Raw genomic sequence first — 17666 nt, 5'->3', positions numbered from 1 at the left:
AGACCAGCAGACTTTGTTGTCCTGTCCGTCACCAAGGTCTCACCTGCGCATGTGTCCGGGGGTGGAGCGCTGGCTGCGGCCGCGCTGGTTCACCGCCTGGACCATCATCCTGCCAGTGCAGCTCACCCTGCCCTGTGGGGAGAGGAGAAACAGAGAAGGAGAGAGGCAGCAGTCAGACTGGGAGGAGACCAAACCAAATGTGAGTGTTAGAGCTTGAAAAGGCTTGTAGCTCCTAAACTTTTGACCCTCATGAGAGCTTTAGTGATTTCCTATCTCATTCAACGCCCTCTTCCTCTTCAGGCCGGAGACCATTATCTTAATGCTCATTATTCTCTCTAATGAGCGCTGGCTGGCATCTCATGGGGGCGGACGAACACACGCGCGGCGCACACAACTCTCTATCGTGTTTTGTATGAGTGTGTGTATGTGTGTGTGTGTGTGTGTGTGTGGGTTCGGCTCACCTCGGGGTTGCCCACCATGATGGTGTAGTTGCCGTCGTCATCCAGCGAGGCAGCGGCCGTGTGCAGGGAGCAGGTCCCGTCGGGCTCGCGGCTGATCCTGTAGTGCTCGCTCCTCTTGGAGATCTGCTTTCCGTCTTTAAACCAGTAGACCTGCAACACCAGACAGAAGAGACAGAAACTATCAGGAGAGCTCCAACTTTAGCTGCCCCCTTAGTTCCCAGGTGTCTTAAAGACATGTCTGTGACAAGGATCGAACATCACAGCTCTTTTCATCCTCTCAAAACAACCCTGTTCAGAACGGCTGGTTTCAGTGTCTGTCCCTTTAAAGGGATAGTTCACCCAAAATTGAAATTTCACTCATTATCTACTCACCCTCATGTGGACTAAGGGCTGGGAGAAGTTTCAGAGTCCTCCGTGGCTTCTCTGAGTTACAGGGGGTCTCGGCGTAGCAGTGCATGTCCATATAACGGTTGCAAATGGATACCAACTGTCTTCGTAACAAAAAGACACACCAAAAAACATCCAAATACCTCCGTGCTCGGGACAATTTCGCATTTCGGGGCTTCAATACAAGACGGAGCATCATGGAGGTATTTGGATGTTTTTTGGCTCTGAAACTTCTCCCAGCCCTTAGTCCACATGAGGGTGAGTAGATAATGAGTGCAATTTCAATTTTGGGTGAACTATCCCTTTAAATGCAATGAACCACTATTTGCCCCACCCCTTCTACCGGTCCCAGGTAGGGGTGGTATTATGCAAATTTGAATCCTAGTTACATCACTGGAAGACAACTGAGGGAACAGCTCGTAAAACCACATGGATTTTATAGGGAGTTTGCACATTACAATTTTTTTTGTGAATTCTCACATTTTGGGGCTGGAAGGCAAGACAAACACCTAAATATATGTTAAAGAGCCTCCAAAAAGTGATATTTCTATAATATATCCCCTTTAACGGACTGATTTATTTACCAAACTATGCGTGGGCATTTCAAAATCTAGTATTAAGATAGTTTTAATGTGATGTTATTCCAGGGCTATCTCCCTGCTTCACTCTGATGTCTTAGTTCATCCTGAGGTCTGTCAACACCACATCATTAATGTGGACCGAGCCAGGCAGCCGCCCAGGCCCCCTCTTATCACAACACACGTGTGAGTGTATATGTACAGTATCTACACACTCCATCATCCACATCACACATCAGCAGCTCTCAGGCAAGGAAAACAAAACTAGGTCAGACTACATCATGTATATCTAATAACAGTAACGGCCAATGATTCATCGTTCACGTGTTCACATGTGAAAAAAGTCCCACCTTTGGTTTGGGGTCTCCGCTGACTTTACAGGAGAAGGTGACGGGCATCCCCTCAAAGACTTTGTAGTGTTTGAGCTTCTGATCGAAGGCCGGCGCCGTCCCGTGGCCGACCGAGTCTTCATCGTGCTGCACGTCGTCGTCAGACTCCTCCACCGGAGAGCGCTCCAGCCGGAACTCGATCTCACTGATCAGACGCTGCTCGAAGCTGGACACCTTGTACTCCTGCACCGCAGAGACAGAGAAGAGGAGAAGTCAGCGTCAATCAAACCTCCAACTTTCTCCAAATTCCCTGATTCTCTGTCCCGATGAGCCGCTCCTCCTCCTCCTCCTCCTCCAAACCATCTCCAACAATCTCTCATCACTGCAGCTCTGCTGAGGCAGAGGGAACATCTGCAGAGCAGCGCGGTCTCATGACACATCACACAGATAATGACAGGCCTCGGGGCGCAGCTGCAGAACCAGCATTTAAATCCTCCTGAACTCACTGTGCCACTCAGAACGACAGCGATCAAGCAGTGGCCCATCCTGATCCTCTGAGCTGTGATCCCAGGCAGCTGCTGCAGCATGTCCCCTCTGAGCTCTCACACACTTACAGTGTGTTCACTGCTCAGGAACCAGCACAGATGGAACCTAATAGCTACTTCAGTCACACTAGGAGAGTAACACTGCAGCATGCAGAATGCAAACCACAGAGAAAGTTCTGTTTGAAACCAAACGTGCTGATAGATGCCGGTGTTGCAGTCAACATGCTCCATGTACGTACTGAGCTACAACAAACACTACAATGTGCAGATCCACTTTAAACACACACAACATAGAGTCAATATACTATATGATCATATACTGTCTGTGAAGGAACTACACAACCAGTGGACACGGTACCTCGTCCGTCTAATTCATTGTGTCATTGTCACATTTACACACAGTGACATTTTACATAGAGTGAATAAAAACCCAGCAGGTGACACAAAGAAAAGAAACTCAGTTTTCAATAACCTTTTGAGGGTAAGAGTCTCTATCAGATGACTTGTCTTCCTGTTGAGAGAAAGAAGAGGTTTGTGTGTCTGTATGTGTGTGTATGTGCTGTCAGAGCATCACACAGTGTGGGAGACACTGAGTGTGTTTCAGTGCGTACCTGTTTTACTCTTACCTGCTCTCACAAATAGAACATTCTCAAGCACATGCTGGAAACAGTGTGAAAATACAAATGTGTCACGATGCATCAGCGCTGATGTTTGAACAGGCTTAGAGTTTGTGCTGGGAGCCGTGCACTGCTGCAGCCTCACAACCGCTCGCATTGTTTCTCATGCCGACATCACACTGGGATGTCACGGTGCTAAGTCGACATCAGCCGCTAACGAGGACACAACCTGTGCTCTGGTGTTGTTTGAGTTATGATTCTGTTAAAGGTGATACTGTGTCTTTCAGAGCCAGTTAAGCTTCTTTTTTACTGTTATTGTTTCAGACCTTCGACTGGTGTGGATCATCATAATTACTAATGTAGACAAGAAATGAATTGCCAATGTAATGTCTGCAAAAAGGCAGAGTCTGTTGTTGATCCATATGAACACATATTTGATGTGGCTCTGAGCCTCTCTTCTGATTGGCTGACTGTTTTCTGAGTGATCCAATTAAAATATAGCAGATTTCAGTTAAAACACTCAGGGAACCCCAATCCTGCAAGATCAGCTGGTGGATCCAGGTGGGCGGGGCCTGTTCACTGAGGCTCTGATACTTAAAAACTAGACCTGATCTATAATCAATAGACTTGAACCTTTATATAATATTTGATCTTTTTGCCTTTACAGCAATAAAACAGCATCTATACCTGATTTATAATCAAAGAACATATACTGTACAAATCCACCTTTATAGTCAATGGGACCTCCTGTTGTCCTTCTGGGTCAAATTGACCCGACCTGTTTCCTTCCTCCATCCTTCCTTCTTTCCTTCCTTTCTCCCTTCCTTCTTTCCACAATCCCTTTTCCCTTCCTTCTTTCCTTCCTTCCTTCCTTCTTTCTTTCCTTCCTTCCTTCCTTCCTTCCTTCCTTCCTTCCTTCCTTCCTTCCTTCCTTCCTTCCTTCCTTCCTTCCTTCCTTCCTTCCTTCCTTCCTTCCTTCCTTCATTCCCTTCATCCTTCCTTCTTCTTCCTTCCTCTTTTGATCCAATTGATCTGTTCCCTCCCTCCATCTTTCTTTCCTTCCCTTTTCCCTTCCTTCTTTCCTCCCTTCTTCCTTCCTTGAACGAATCTGTTCCCTCCCTCCATCCGTCTTTCCTTCCTTTTTTCCCACAATTCCTTTTCCCTCCTTCCTTCCTTCCTTCCTTCCTTCCTTCCTTCCTTCCTTCCTTCCTTCCTTCCTTCCTTCCTTCCTTCCTTCCTTCCTTCCTTCCTTTTTGACCCAATTGACCCAATCTGTTCCCTCCCTCCTTCTATCTTTCCTTCCTTTTCCCCTTCCTTCTTTCCTCCCATCTCTCCCTTGTCCTTCCTTCCTTCCTTTCTTCCTTGACCCAGGAGGACAACAGGAGGGCTAAATGTCAGTTAATCTGTGAATAAAGCAGTGACCGTGTCGAAGGTGATTCTACACACTCAGACAACACACACTCAAACAGCGTTGCTCTCCGACTTGTTTGCAGCAACACTGGTTTCTACCAGTTTGCATAAACAGAGCTTTTTATGGAGGTCTCTGGAGGACTTAAGAGTGTTTATGCCCCGCTTTCATAACTGACAGTTCAGCGGTGTTTACAGGGACGGAGCATCGAGGGTGCACTCTGGTTCAGCAGAATATAAAGGAAAGCCAGAGCTCATGAGACAGGAATGACAGCGGCCAAGTATCAGTGGACAAGACAGAAAACAGAAAGGTGCTTGTGTTGTACACATGCAACACTGGGCGATGGTAATGTTTGTGAGTGTATGTGTATGTGTATGTGTATGTGTGTGTGTGTGTGTGTGTGTGTGTGTGTGTGTGTGTGTGTGATATCTCTAGGTGTGTGTGTCCTGGTTAAGAGCCACCGTACCTGTGTGACTGGCTCCTCCTCTGCCTCCTGTGTGTTTAAGACTGTGGCAGCGTTGTCAGCACCCAGCAGCCTGCGAGCCATCTTCTCCTCATAGGTTAACCTCTGGAAGCAGGGATTAATGGGGTCAGCGGGATGAGGGGGTTAGTGTGTGAGTTGGAGAACACACACTTTAATACACACCATCACATCAGCTTAGCTACTGTATCTCAGCCTTGTGTTAATTAGGGATGTCTGGAGAAAAACATGATGGTTTTATTTGATGATGCATGAAACAGAGGCTGGACTCCAAAACATTTTCCTTCATGAATAGCTGCTTGTATTTGCTTGTTAATCTCTGTTAATGAACCCGTTACTGAACACACTCATTCTCTAATCACCTGCATCTCTCTAGAGTCACAACACACACACACACACACACACCTGTTGACCATTGCTTATGCGCTCCTCTTTGAAGCGCAGTTTTCTCTCCAAATCCTGGATGACGGCGTCTTTGGATCCCTGGATGTCTGAGTCGGAGGTGAGGCGAGGCGTCTTGGTGACCGAGGACTTCCTGGGGAACGCTTTGCTGCGAAGGGACAAAACAGAGACATTCATCACGGTTGAAGCTGTGGCACTCTGCTCTGTGACACACACACACACATACACACATTATCTCAACTCCTCTTTCCTCTCCAGCTCCTTTTGCCCTCTCTCTCTCATATCCACCCTTATCTGGACATGTGGAGCTATAGCATTCCACAATGTGTCTTCTTATCTCTCTCAGCTGCAGCAAGGAATGCCAGTGTTGGAGGGGGAGTGCAGGAGTCAGTGAGGGGCTGATGAAAAATTACTGGCAAAGGAGGGTGAAGGAGGAATGTCCTTGATGGAGGGGAGAAAAAACTAATTTGGCTCTCCAGGGCTGCCATCAGAGGAGGATTATCTTCACAACAACAGATTGTTATCTTCTGGTTCAACAGGCAGAGCCCCAGTCAAGATCCTGCAACCCTGCAGTCCATGTCAGCAGGACACCAGACTCCCAAAAGTGATAGATCCTCAACAGATACCACACTACAGCACAGAAAGCAGAGCGTTTATTTGTTTTTTGACACACCTTTCACTCTGAGGTCCGGCCCAGTTGTTCAAAAGTAATCTGACCGGATTTTGGATAATGGATTGGATCAAATCTTGAAAATGGGTTGTTCAAAACCAAAAAACGGATTCTGAGATCGGATTAGATCACCTAATCCAGTCTTGGTTTTCATCTGGATCAAACCCTCAGTTTGTGTTGTTCAAAACTTTTTAGTAGGAACGGGAAAACTTTGATCCAAAAAAACAGGATTATTCTGATCCCAGCAGTCGGGTGGATTCAGGAACAAAATGTGATTTAAATTAAATTCAAACTGGTCAAACAAACAATATTTATAATGTAGTATACAGTGTATACATTTATTGATTTATATTTTGGTTTAATTTTTAAACCATAACAGTGATTAATAAATAAATTTGAATATTGTACAACTGAAAAACCTTCCCCCAAACTGAATTTAATGAAATTTGAAGTTTGAATTTTCAAATGCATGGGGAAATATTCACAATTTCACTAATATACTGTATATTTGCTTTTTTAATTTATTTTACCAGCCCAACCAGATGGAGTCTGGCTGTTTAAAAGATATTGAAGAAACAGCAAGAGCACAGAAAACAATACATACACGTTTTCAAATAAACACACTTTGAGTGAGCCCATGCTGCTGTTCTACCGGTTGATTACAGACCAATCAATCAGCAAAAAAAGGGATTTCAAAATAATAATAATTTTTATCCAGATTACACCTTTTGAACAACTGGGCCCTGGTGCTTATTTTCTTGCCACATGGAGGCTAAAGCTGTTGCAGCTTGAGAAGAGTTGGTGTCGTACATGTAAGTGCGGGGGGTTCTGTGTGTGTGTGTGAACAGACTCTTTAGTTCGTGGTTTCTTGTAAACATGCCGTATAAAAATGTAAACATGTCATCTCCCATCATGCAGCAGACGTCCAGACTCCTGCCTCCAGCTAACGGCAGGTCTATCAGAAGGGGAGCACGACAGGACTTATAAATGTTAGGTAGCCTGGCAGTGTGTGAGTGTGTGTGTGTGTGTGTGTAGGCTTACTTGTACAGCTATACATGTGAGGACCAGTTTAAGTGTCAAACCATTAGAGTGAGGACATTTCGGCTGGTCCTCACTTATTCAGAGGGCTGTTTGAGGTTAGACTTCAGGTTATAATTAGGTTTAAGGGTTATGATGGTTGAGGTTAGGCATTTGTTTTGGACGGTTAAGGTTAGGCATTTGTTTTGGACGGTTAAGGTTAGGGTAAGGGGCTAGTGACAGGGTTATGTCAATGAGTGTCCTCACAACGACTGCTGTACAAACGTGTGTGTGTGTGAGGGTTACTTACACAGTCCCGTTGCCTTTAGGAAGGCCCAGGGCGTTGACTATGGGACTGCCGGGTGTGGGAGGTGTGGAGGGCAACACCGAGGACAGGAAGCTGGAGGCTGGAGATGGAGGGACGGAGGAAAACGGGGAGGACATGTCTGAGTGGGCTGGAGACATCATGGGCGGAGGAGGCGGAGGCGGAGGAGGAGGGAAGTCCTGGCCGGGGCCTGATGGAGAGGACAGGTTACTGGAGCTGAGGAAGGGCGGGGGAGGCGGCGGGAAGGAAGGAGAGCTGGGAGACTCCACGCTGCCGGCCTTGGTGAAAGGAGGCAAGGTGACCCTGGTGAAGGGCTTGTGCGAGGTGGGAGGAGACAGCGGGGAGGACAGGCTGGACCCCGAGGAGCCGGAGGACTGGGTGACGTAGCTGGTCCCGCCGGGGCTCTGGGCGGCGGCCGCGATGAACTGCTTGGGCCGGGCGTAGTTGAAGGTGCTGGCCTGCATGGTGCTTACGCTGCTCTCCAGCTCCTGGAAGGAGGGAGGAGGAGGGAGAGGTGGAGACGGTGGAGCAGGTGGAAGGTGAACTTCCTGAGCTTCTTGCTGGGGTGAAGGTGGGACTTCCTGGCCGTACTGCTGCTGCTGCTGCTGCCAGCTGGCTGCTTCCTGCACCTCCAACAGAATCTGCTCCTGCAGCTGCTTCAGCTGGGACGCGTTCCTGCAGAAGAAGAAGATGGTCGTCACAAACTATGATGATGATGATGATGATGAAATTCTTTATTCAGTCACATCACATAATAGCTACGAACATTATCAACAAGGTATCTATGGATATTCTCATTCATCCAGGTCATCGTTCTTTTCTGGGCAAATTGAATCGTAGGCAAATCCAGTCCAGTTGCCTACGATTCAATTTGCCCAGAAAAAAAAAAAATCAACAAGGTAGCGACTGAAAAAGCACAGGCAAAAGCATAATGCTTATATGAATGCCTGTCCTACATACCAAATGAAGCTACCCAGTATTCTTACAATATGAAAAACAAACATACATAAAAGCAAAAACTAAACCAGAAAAAGACTGAAACCAATAAGGTTAACAGTATTTAAATATATAGTAGTAAAGAAAATTAAATATCAGAGAAAAAAAGAAAAAAAAAAAAACCATTTTTTTGAAAACCGAAAATGAACTACACATTCGTAAATCCAGGTTAGCGTCATTCCATACAACTACAGTTATCACACACGTTTCCTCCTGAATGGAAGTGGGTGGAGGGTGGGACAAAGGTAACAGACTTGTCAAAATGTAACAAAAGCATGTGGCTGTTTTCAATCTATGCATGACACCGTCATCTGCTCTCTATCCAACTGTAGTCTGAACACAACTGGCAGAAGGTTTGGATGCCAGATGTGATTCTAATGGATGGAGAGTTAAAATGCCAGTCAGAGCGTTGAGATGCACAAACGCAGCCGGCGTGAAGACGTCGGTTATTAAAGATGACAGCTTGATGATCAGCACGTGGCCTAAACCGGACTCACGGAGAGATGTTTTTCCTCCGGTCTGGAGGTGATACCCCGTCAGGCCCGAGCCTCTGCCCTCAGCCGCTGTGGTGGTATGTGGACAATTTGTGTGTGTGATGTGTGTGAGTGGCTGAGGGAAGGAAACCCCAGCAGCAGCAGCACAGACTGATAGGTTATCAGCCTCCAGCCTTTAACAAAGACTTGTTAAAAGGCCAGCCTGTTGACAACACGTCCAGTGTGGTAGAGGAGTCAGGAGATAAGTGTTAACACTGAGGGAAACAGCTCTGTTCCTGTTGTTGGGCCTGACGGGGGGGAGGGGGGGGGGGGGGGGGGGGGGGCTGCTGTGCAGACGTGATGTTTTTCTATCTGGGAGACACGGTGGAAGGTGTGGCTCTGTGTGTATTTACACTGGAGTTGTGATGAAAGAAAAACACAACGGTAATGTTACGGTGTCTTTGTGCCAGGGATGGGTCCTGATGATGCAGTATTGTGTTTTTTCACAGAGGTGTGGTCGTTCAGCCTCTCCCCCCACGGCTCGGCTGATTCACCGCCGCGTCACGTCACCGTGGGGGGAGAGAGAGAGAGAGGGCGGCTGGAGCTTTTTTGTTGTGTCATCATCAGCTCCAAATGTGGAGTTTTTTTCACTGAAGCAAACTGAACTCGCATTAGGAGAGGTTTTAACTTTGAAAAAAAAAAATCCCCAGGACTGAGTGCTCAGAAGCAAGTCCTGGAGGACCAAGAGGAGGACCAGGAGGAGGACCAGGAGGAGGACAGGGGTCTTTGGGAAAAGGCTGAAGTCATAAACCCCTTCGCAGCGTATACACAGTATCTGAGCCTGATGAACAGAATACACACTGTACATCCCAGCGGTGCGTGTTGCCGGGAGTCCACCGAGTTCACGTGCCCCAATCTCTTCCAGATGTGGAATAATCAGAGCGCTATTTTTCATCTGCGACAATGCAGAGCGAGCCCCTCCCTCTGACCTCCCCCACTACTCACTTGCAAACAACACTGGTGACTTTGATAGAACTGACAGTTGCAGCAGAGTGAAACAAACTGCTGGCTCCGTCCCATCCAGGCATTCTGCTCATGTGCTTCCCTCCACATGCCCCACTCATTAATTCAAGACTATCCATTGTGATTATCCCAAAGCACACACCCCCCCCCCCCCCACACACACACACACACACACCTCCCTCTTCCACTCTCTTCTTCTCTGTGTACATTTTTTCTTTACATTCCCCAAAGGTCTCCTGTTCAGGCCTCCACCAAAAGAGTGCTTTTACAGGAATAGTTTGGCAGCTCGCGAGGCTTTGCAAGCGCTTTGCAGCGGTTTGATTCCTTTTTTGGCTGTGTTCTCGGAGCGTCAGGCAGAAGCACCCTGCCCGTCTGCTCCAGCAGAGAGGAAACACACTTCATTTCCTCGCCGCCTCATCCCTCCCTCAACCACGACGCAGCTAGCGCTTTACCGCCTCAGCATGAAAAGACCTCAAAGACCCTCGCGGCGTTTCTTTCTTTCTCCCCATGTTTCAGACGTGGACTATTGTAGTTTTAGAAGTCAGATGAATTTTTCCTCCCTTCTCTCCTCTAGCTCCGAGTGTGTGAGCGGTGGATGTTGTCCAGCTGTAACTGACATCATCCTTCGCCTTAAAAAGTGTTCTTTACTTTCTATATAAAGCAGCAACAGCTAAACAAGCCCTCTCATTCATCATCTTCTCTATCTCTCTGTAGAACTTTCTTATCAGAGTCGTCACACTGAAGTCATCAATCCACATTAAAATGCACTGACATGACATTTTAACATCTAAATGGTACTCAAACTAATAGATTTCTAATTTTGCCTCCTGTTCAGACCTTCATGTGCATGTAAAGGTCAGCCTGTGTTATTTTCAGCTGCATGAACTCTTTTATGACTCTCGTAAGGTTTTACATGGAGCAGGCAGTCGGGGGGCCGTCCGGACTCTGTGACCCTGCAGAAGTGCTGCCTCCTGCCTCTCACCGTGCACACACACACACACACACACACACACACACACACACACACACACACACACACACACACACACACACACACACACACACACACACACACACTCTGCACACGCCAGCGCCCGGCTGAAAGCTGTGTGAATGGTTGTAATGTATGTAAAGACGTCTTGAGAAGCAGGGCAGGCCTGCGTTCCTCTCTCCTCTTTGTCTCTGCGGTGGAGCGGGGCTGAATTAGGAGGGGAAGTGTTCCTCTGTTGCCATGCCAACGGCCCTGTGTTTTGCTGTTCTGGTTGGAGCCAACTGGCCCACAGAGCGCCGCGCTGTGCTGAGAGAAAACGCTCCAGCTCCTCTGTCTGTCAGTCCAACTGTAACACAGTATTACTCTTATGTCTCGCTCTGTCATTGCCTCGGTTTTTTTTTTTTTTTTTTTTTTTTGCCCAGACTTTTGGTGGTGTCGGCTACAGACTAGAGGCAGAACACATTCACCCACTCCTTAGGCAGGAATGACTTTGTAGGGAGGAAAAAAGAAAGAAAAAGCAAAGAGGAGTCTGGTCTGAGTCAAGTTTGTCTCTGGTTTCTTCGTGGAAACGCTCAGTAAACAGACCCAGGAACAGCTTGACAGTAACTTAATTGAAAGTGTGTTTTACAGCCCCGAGATGCATCAGTCCAGACGTTCCAGACGCAGCGGGGACCTCCCCAGCAGCATCTTGCTTTAATAAATGAAGACCTCAACCATGTGAAACAGCCATGTTTACCCGCCGCTGCTCGTCTGTGCTTCCTGAACAGCAACGACCCGCCGTGCGTGAGAACGCCGTCCGGCTGCTCAGAGGGAGCGAGCCGGGAGCCGGGAGCCGGGAGCCGGTCCACAGGTCCTGATGATCCACCGCCTCCTCAGCTCCTGCAGCTGGCCGAGGGGGCCGGGGCCGAGGGGGACGGGGCCGACTTTATTAGAAGTCCGGCCGGCTGATGACAGGAAGCGTGCGATGGGGGTGGAGGGGGATAGGACAGGAAGTCGTTGAGTGTGCGTTGCCACTAATGAGGGGTTTCCTTCACTAAACAACAACATGAGGGGACGGAGGCCGTGGCTCTGTAGGTGTGTGTAAACACCAGCAGTCAGATTAGAGGCATTAAACAAGGCTTCTCCCAGGTCGTGCAGCAGCTAGAGCGAGGGGGGGGGGGGCTTTTATAGGAGCCCTGGCTGCTCTCAGGCTATAGGCTCATTGTGTGTGTGTGTGTGTGTGTGAACTACACCTCTATGTGTTTCTCCAAACACCTGTGGCTCAGTAACAGTTCGACCTTGCAGTTTGTAAATGATTTATATCCAAATAGTATCACACCTACAATACAAACACAACCCTGCAAATCCTGCCTGAGATCAGCGCACACACACACACACACACACACACACACACACACACACACACACACACACACACACACACACACACACACACACACACACACACACACACACACACACACAGTTGCCTAGCTGGGAACAAACATGGATTTCACTTGTTTATCGCTCACACACCTGTCAGTCCTGCACCTATGCACACCTGGTTCATGGTTTCATTCACTACACTACAAAGTTGTTGCATCATCATCATCATCATCATCATCATCATCATCATCATCATCATCATCATCATCATCACATCAGACATGAATCCGTCTGTCGCCCCCGGCAGCAGGAAGCATCAGTCGGACAGAGCAGACGTCAGAGTGACGATGTCTCCGTCTGAGAGACTGTGAGTAAAACTCTGACAGTCTGACTCTGCTTCATCTGAACTGAAGTCTGTCCTGATGCGTGAATGTGTCATGTTCTCTAAACACACATACGCACACTGTTGCGAAACTCAGTGACTGTATTGTTTACTGGACACGCTTTCATAACAAGCTGCAATGTAAATAACGGTGAATGTACACGGAAAGAATGGAAGAGAAACGAAGTCTCATTATATTCTATGATCCATATTTACTGTGTGTTTATCTCCTGACTCCCTGTGTTCCTCCCTCCCTCCTCTCTGACAACACAAAGCAGACCACTGCAGGTTTCCTCCAACATTTCAACATAATCTCTCCGGCTCTGACCCCAGACCAGTCCTGCTGCTGCTGCTGCTGCTGGAACACACCACACCACATCCACACACTCACATCTGAAAAAGTGTTTTATTCCTCGTCTGCAGCTTCCATTCAGCCGCGCTCTTCCCTGTCAGCTGACATGTTCTCCCTCAGCCTTTGTTCTGCTGCTGTCCTTAACTTATTTTCAACCCCTCTCCTCCCTGGGTACCCCACCCCCCCCTTTTTCTACCCCTTCTCTTTGGCTCTAATTGCACACACACCACATAAAACAGAACCAGACTGTTTTCCTACGCCCCCCCGCCCCCTCCTCTCCTCCTTTCACTTTAAAACGTAGCACAGACCGTTTCTCTTATTCCAGCTACATCAACAGCTCACGGCTGCTCCATTCACCCACTTTCTCCCTGTCCTACTTTCTTCCCTTCTCCCTTTCTTTCTCTCTGGGCTCATATTTCATATCCGAGTGGAGGTGGAGGGCGAACGCTGCTTTTCTCCGTATGCCTCCATCCATCGACCCCCCCCCCCCCCCCCCCCCACTCACCCTCCCTCCCTCATCTCCTCGCTCCTTCACCTTTCGCACTCTGTGTCCAAGTGAGATGGGGAGAGTTTTTTTTCTTTCTCTTTAGCAGGAATGCTGAAGACATTCTTCTCTGGATTGGAGTGGGAAAGACATCGCCTTCAAATGGGATTAGCAGCAGGAGGGGAGGGAGAGGAGGAGGAAGAAGCAGAAGAAAAAGAAGAAGAAGAGGAAGAAGGAAGAGTCAGAGAGAGAGAAAGGCAGAGTGAAGAGCGGCTCAGAAGAAATCAGTGAAAAGAGTTGCAGCCGAGTAAGACAGCAGCTTTCTCACCTAACAGACTCTATTGTGTCAACTAATCCATCTGACTCCACTGTGGAGCTCTGCAAACAAACCAGCCTCGCCACTGAGACCGAGTGCGTCTGCATCACAGACACAGAACTACAGACGTAACTTTGTTCAAGTCTCCTCTTCTTCTTTTTATTCTTTTCATTCAGCCTCCAGAAAATGAATGAGTGTCAAACTCCTACGAAACCACACATCCACTACTTTAACTTCAACACACCTCAAAAAAGTCATCCTCATTCTAGCTCCATCATGTGTCCTCTCACTCCTCTTCTACTCCCCCGTTTTAATCTAATGACAAAGTATTTAGCTCTAGTGTTTAAAAAAATTGATAAATAAAAAAAACCAAAGACCCATAAGTTTAAAAACAAATGTAAACAGTTTAAAAGTTAAAGATGAGTATCCTTTTATTCATTTTCCCATCATCCTCTATGTCCCGCTGACGTTTGCTGACTTGTAATGAGTTGTCACTCTACACAGAAGCAAGAGGAGAAGTTTTACCTTCAGTGTTGTTGTGGTCTGGTTGTGGAGCAGCTCTGATATTTCCCTTCAGGAGGCTCAACTACGTCTCAGTGCTGCTCTGCCAGGTATGAGGAGCATATATACAGCAGCCAGCAGCCAGACGGTGACAGACACAGTCGCTCCCTCTCTCCCTCTCCCTCTCTCTCCCTCTCCGCATGAGTCAGTCCGTCTGAGCTCCTCCTCTTCAAAATAAAAGCACCTAGCCTGCACCCAAGATCAGCTCCTTTCAGAATAAGAGCTCAGTTACACTACACAGTGGGTTACTGACCGAGGAACTTCCCTCTGGGAGATAGGAAGTTAAGTAACAACAAGCTCTGTGAGCTGTGGTAAGAGAAGAAAGGTGTGCACTGCAAAAACTCAAAATCTTTCCAAGAATTTTTGTCTTATTTCTTGTCAAAATGTCTCAATTTTAGTCAAAACTAATCTCTTTCCACTTAAAATAAGACTCATCACCTAAAAATTAACTTGTTTTTGGACAGTTTTCATTTGTTTCAAACACATTTTCAATTGAAATAAGTAGAAAAATCTGCCAGTGAAAGTAAGTTTTTTGTGCTTGTAATAAGGAAGAAAAACTTGATGCACTATCAGATTTTTTCTACTTATTTCAAGTGAAAATATGCTTGGAAAAAAGTAAAAAGTGTCTAAAAACAAGCTACTTTTAAAAGTGATGAGTCTTATTTTAGATTTGTTTTGACTAGAAATGACATTTTGACTAGAAATAAGACAAATATTCTTGGTAAGATTTTGAGTTTTTGCAGTGTGTAAGCAAATGAGAGAGAGACACCCGTATCTCATTTCTTTTATTCATATATTTGACTGAGGACTGGAGGAGACAGGGCGATTTAGGAGACAATTGAAGATAGAGTTGATGAATTAATCACATCAACAACTCTCTTTGTTTGACACAAATGGTATTTGTCCTTTTGTAAAGTAACAAATGAAACAACGCCCTGCGTGGAAGTGACAGTCACATTGTCTTTACGGCCACAGAAACATTATCCACTATTCACATGTCAACAGAGCACAGGGACTATTATCTCTGAGCCCAGCATCAATAGTTTTAAGTAGCACATAGTGTAAATGGACCTCAGGAACAGTTTGAGTACATTCTCCCACCATAACCACACAGGTCTGACTGCATCCACTGAAAATATGCAGTTTTTCTATAAAAGACGTTTCCGTTTCATTTTTATGCCATGAAACAAAAACCTTCCTTAGGAATTCATCATTTCTATTTTTGTGTAACGTTTCTATTTTTAGACTTTCGAGTGTTTCCAGGCTGCTGATGAGTCACACGGTGTTGATGGGAGACTGGATGAGGGGGAGTGGGGTGCAGGATCTGGTTCAGTGTGTATGTGGGGGGGGGGGGGGGGGGGGGGGGGGGGGTCCTGTGTGAGGTTACAGGAGAGGGTCTTCCTCATGTGCGAGTCACTCCCTGTGCGGTGACTCAGTGACACTTGGAGGCGAGTCAGAGTGAATCTGCTCACTGCTCAGAGAGTGTGTGTACATGTTACAGCCTCTAATTACCATCCAGGACGGAGTGGCAGTTGGTGTGAGAGAGAGTGTGTGTACACCGCACACGCAGCCACACACACGACCAACGGCCGGGGTCGGGATATAATCAGAGGTTGATTGACTTCATCCGGAAACAATGTGATTCAAGTGTGTGTGTGTGTGTGTGTGTGTGTGCATTTGGGGTAATGTGTATTTATCTGTGTGTTTCTCAGTGTTTAACATACCAGGCTGTTCTTTCCTGGGAAGCACAGCCTGCTCTCTATGAGGGGGCTCACTGAGGCCTGTTAGTTTCCATGCTGTCAACTCCCAAACATACACCCAAGCCTCCCGCTCCCCTCATCCCTCTGCACATCTTTTCATCGCCCCCTTTCCTTCTCTCTCTCTCTCTCCCTCTCTCTGCTCACCCCCTCTTCCCCTCCCCCTCCCCTCCATGTACTGAAGGTCAGCGCCGACAACTCTCTTCCTTATTTGGAAAGTTTCTCCATTCCATGCAGGTCACTCTAGCTCAGCCGACCAATCCGGTGGTTAGTTAGTCTGGTGTGTCAGCCAATCCTGTTTCTCCCATATCCTTTTAAGGACTGCCCATCTCTGACTCTGGAGGTTGATGTGAAATTATCTGCTTTCCTGCTCCCTTGTGTCTCCGGTGACTTCATTTCGCTTTTTTATTCTGTTGCACAATCTCCTTCTCTCCCCGATGACAACTAACTCTCTGTCTCAGCCTTTTTCCATTTGCTGTTAGTCCAACACCCCTGTGGCCCGCAATCGCTCCGCTGTTTTACTTCTATTTTTAATTAGATATTTGATGATGATGTACAACAAGCAAAGTTCTCAGTGTGTAGCCAGCACCATATGCGGTTATTTAACATGCATGTTTCCTGCTTTCCATAAAACCACAAGCAACACCTCGACAAGAAAGTGATTGTTAATACTTCATTAGAGAGTTCATGACTTGCACCTCGTAAACAAACACACTGCTGAGAGGAAGCTCTGAGTCACAGCACAGATATGCGACAAATCCTGGCAGCCAGATCTCCTTGCTCAGCAGTGCAACACAGAAACAATATAGGCCCTGCTTTAAACTTAATACAGCAGGCCTGAAATCCTGCTGCTAGTCTGATTAAGAGAAAAAAACTCAGAGAGACAGAATGTGAGCAACTAATCACCTGCTGCTGCTGCCTTGCACTGTAAACATAAGTACAAGCCCAGTGTGTGTGACAGCAGGAGACTGATGAGCACTGCTGGCATCCAGCAGTTTGTTGCCTTCAGTTTGTATGCTGTTCCCCTGACAACAACCTCAGTGGGGTTAAAGAGGTTTGGAGCTACTGCAAAAATCGTTTAATCTCAGTGGTATGGCAGTCATGTCGGGGGGACATGGATTGAAACGTATAAAGTCAAGTTGCATGCAGTTTCTAAGTATCAAAGCCTCAGTCCACAGAGAAATGCACACAGCCTGTGTTCAGCAGCTGAGCCTTAAAAACCAGCTGTCAGAACCTCTGTAACTTTGTGATGTCATAACAAAGCAGGAACTGCTCTCAGCCAAGCCCCTCCCCCCCGGACCCACCATCTAACACTGGTAGTGTATCATGAAGATATAATCATAACATGTCACCCAATATCAATTTGATTATTAAGATCTTATTAAAGGGATAGTAGGCCCATAATCCCTATAGTTTTAGGAGTATGGTGTGTTACCTTTAATTGTCGGTGCAAACTATTCACCACGCTATGAGATAATAACGGAACGTTACCAGACAGAGTTGTTTTCGAGGTAAATTCATGCAAAACTGCTGATGCGCGTTTCCGTCAGGGGCAGTTTTTCAGCAAGCAGTCTCTGTATTTACCTAGAAAACAACTCTGTCTGGTAACGTTCTGTTATTATTTCATAGCGTGGTGAATGTGCAGGTCACAACTTGTCCACCAGAGCGTTTTGGAGTTGTTGATGAGTTTGATGAGGGAAATCAAGAAATCCCATGAGCCTCTGTAGTGTAGCTCTGAGCAGCTCG

General features: G+C 46.9%; 1 protein-coding gene across 4 annotated transcripts in view; it reads right to left on the bottom strand.

Annotated features, from left to right (window-relative positions):
- Positions 1 to 17666, bottom strand: part of palld (palladin, cytoskeletal associated protein) — a 66472-nt gene that overhangs the window by 7343 nt on the left and 41463 nt on the right. For 3 of the 4 annotated variants that reach the window (XM_083970758.1, XM_083970759.1, XM_083970760.1), the window contains 6 exons: positions 7206 to 7895; positions 5212 to 5356; positions 4792 to 4893; positions 1777 to 1998; positions 462 to 611; positions 44 to 132 (listed from right to left, as the gene is read on the bottom strand). In XM_083970758.1, coding sequence (XP_083826884.1) covers positions 44 to 132; positions 462 to 611; positions 1777 to 1998; positions 4792 to 4893; positions 5212 to 5356; positions 7206 to 7895 — 1398 coding nt within the window. Of the gene's footprint in view, positions 1 to 43; positions 133 to 461; positions 612 to 1776; positions 1999 to 4791; positions 4894 to 5211; positions 5357 to 7205; positions 7896 to 14127; positions 14296 to 17666 lie in introns of those variants that run through there. The other variant, XM_083970761.1, reaches the window with a different exon arrangement.

Source organism: Trachurus trachurus (genome assembly GCF_905171665.1).
Source record: "Trachurus trachurus genome assembly, chromosome: 4".
Lineage (NCBI taxonomy): Eukaryota > Metazoa > Chordata > Actinopteri > Carangiformes > Carangidae > Trachurus > Trachurus trachurus.
Note: the sequence above shows the minus strand (reverse complement) of the source record. Positions and strands in the feature narration are given on the sequence as shown.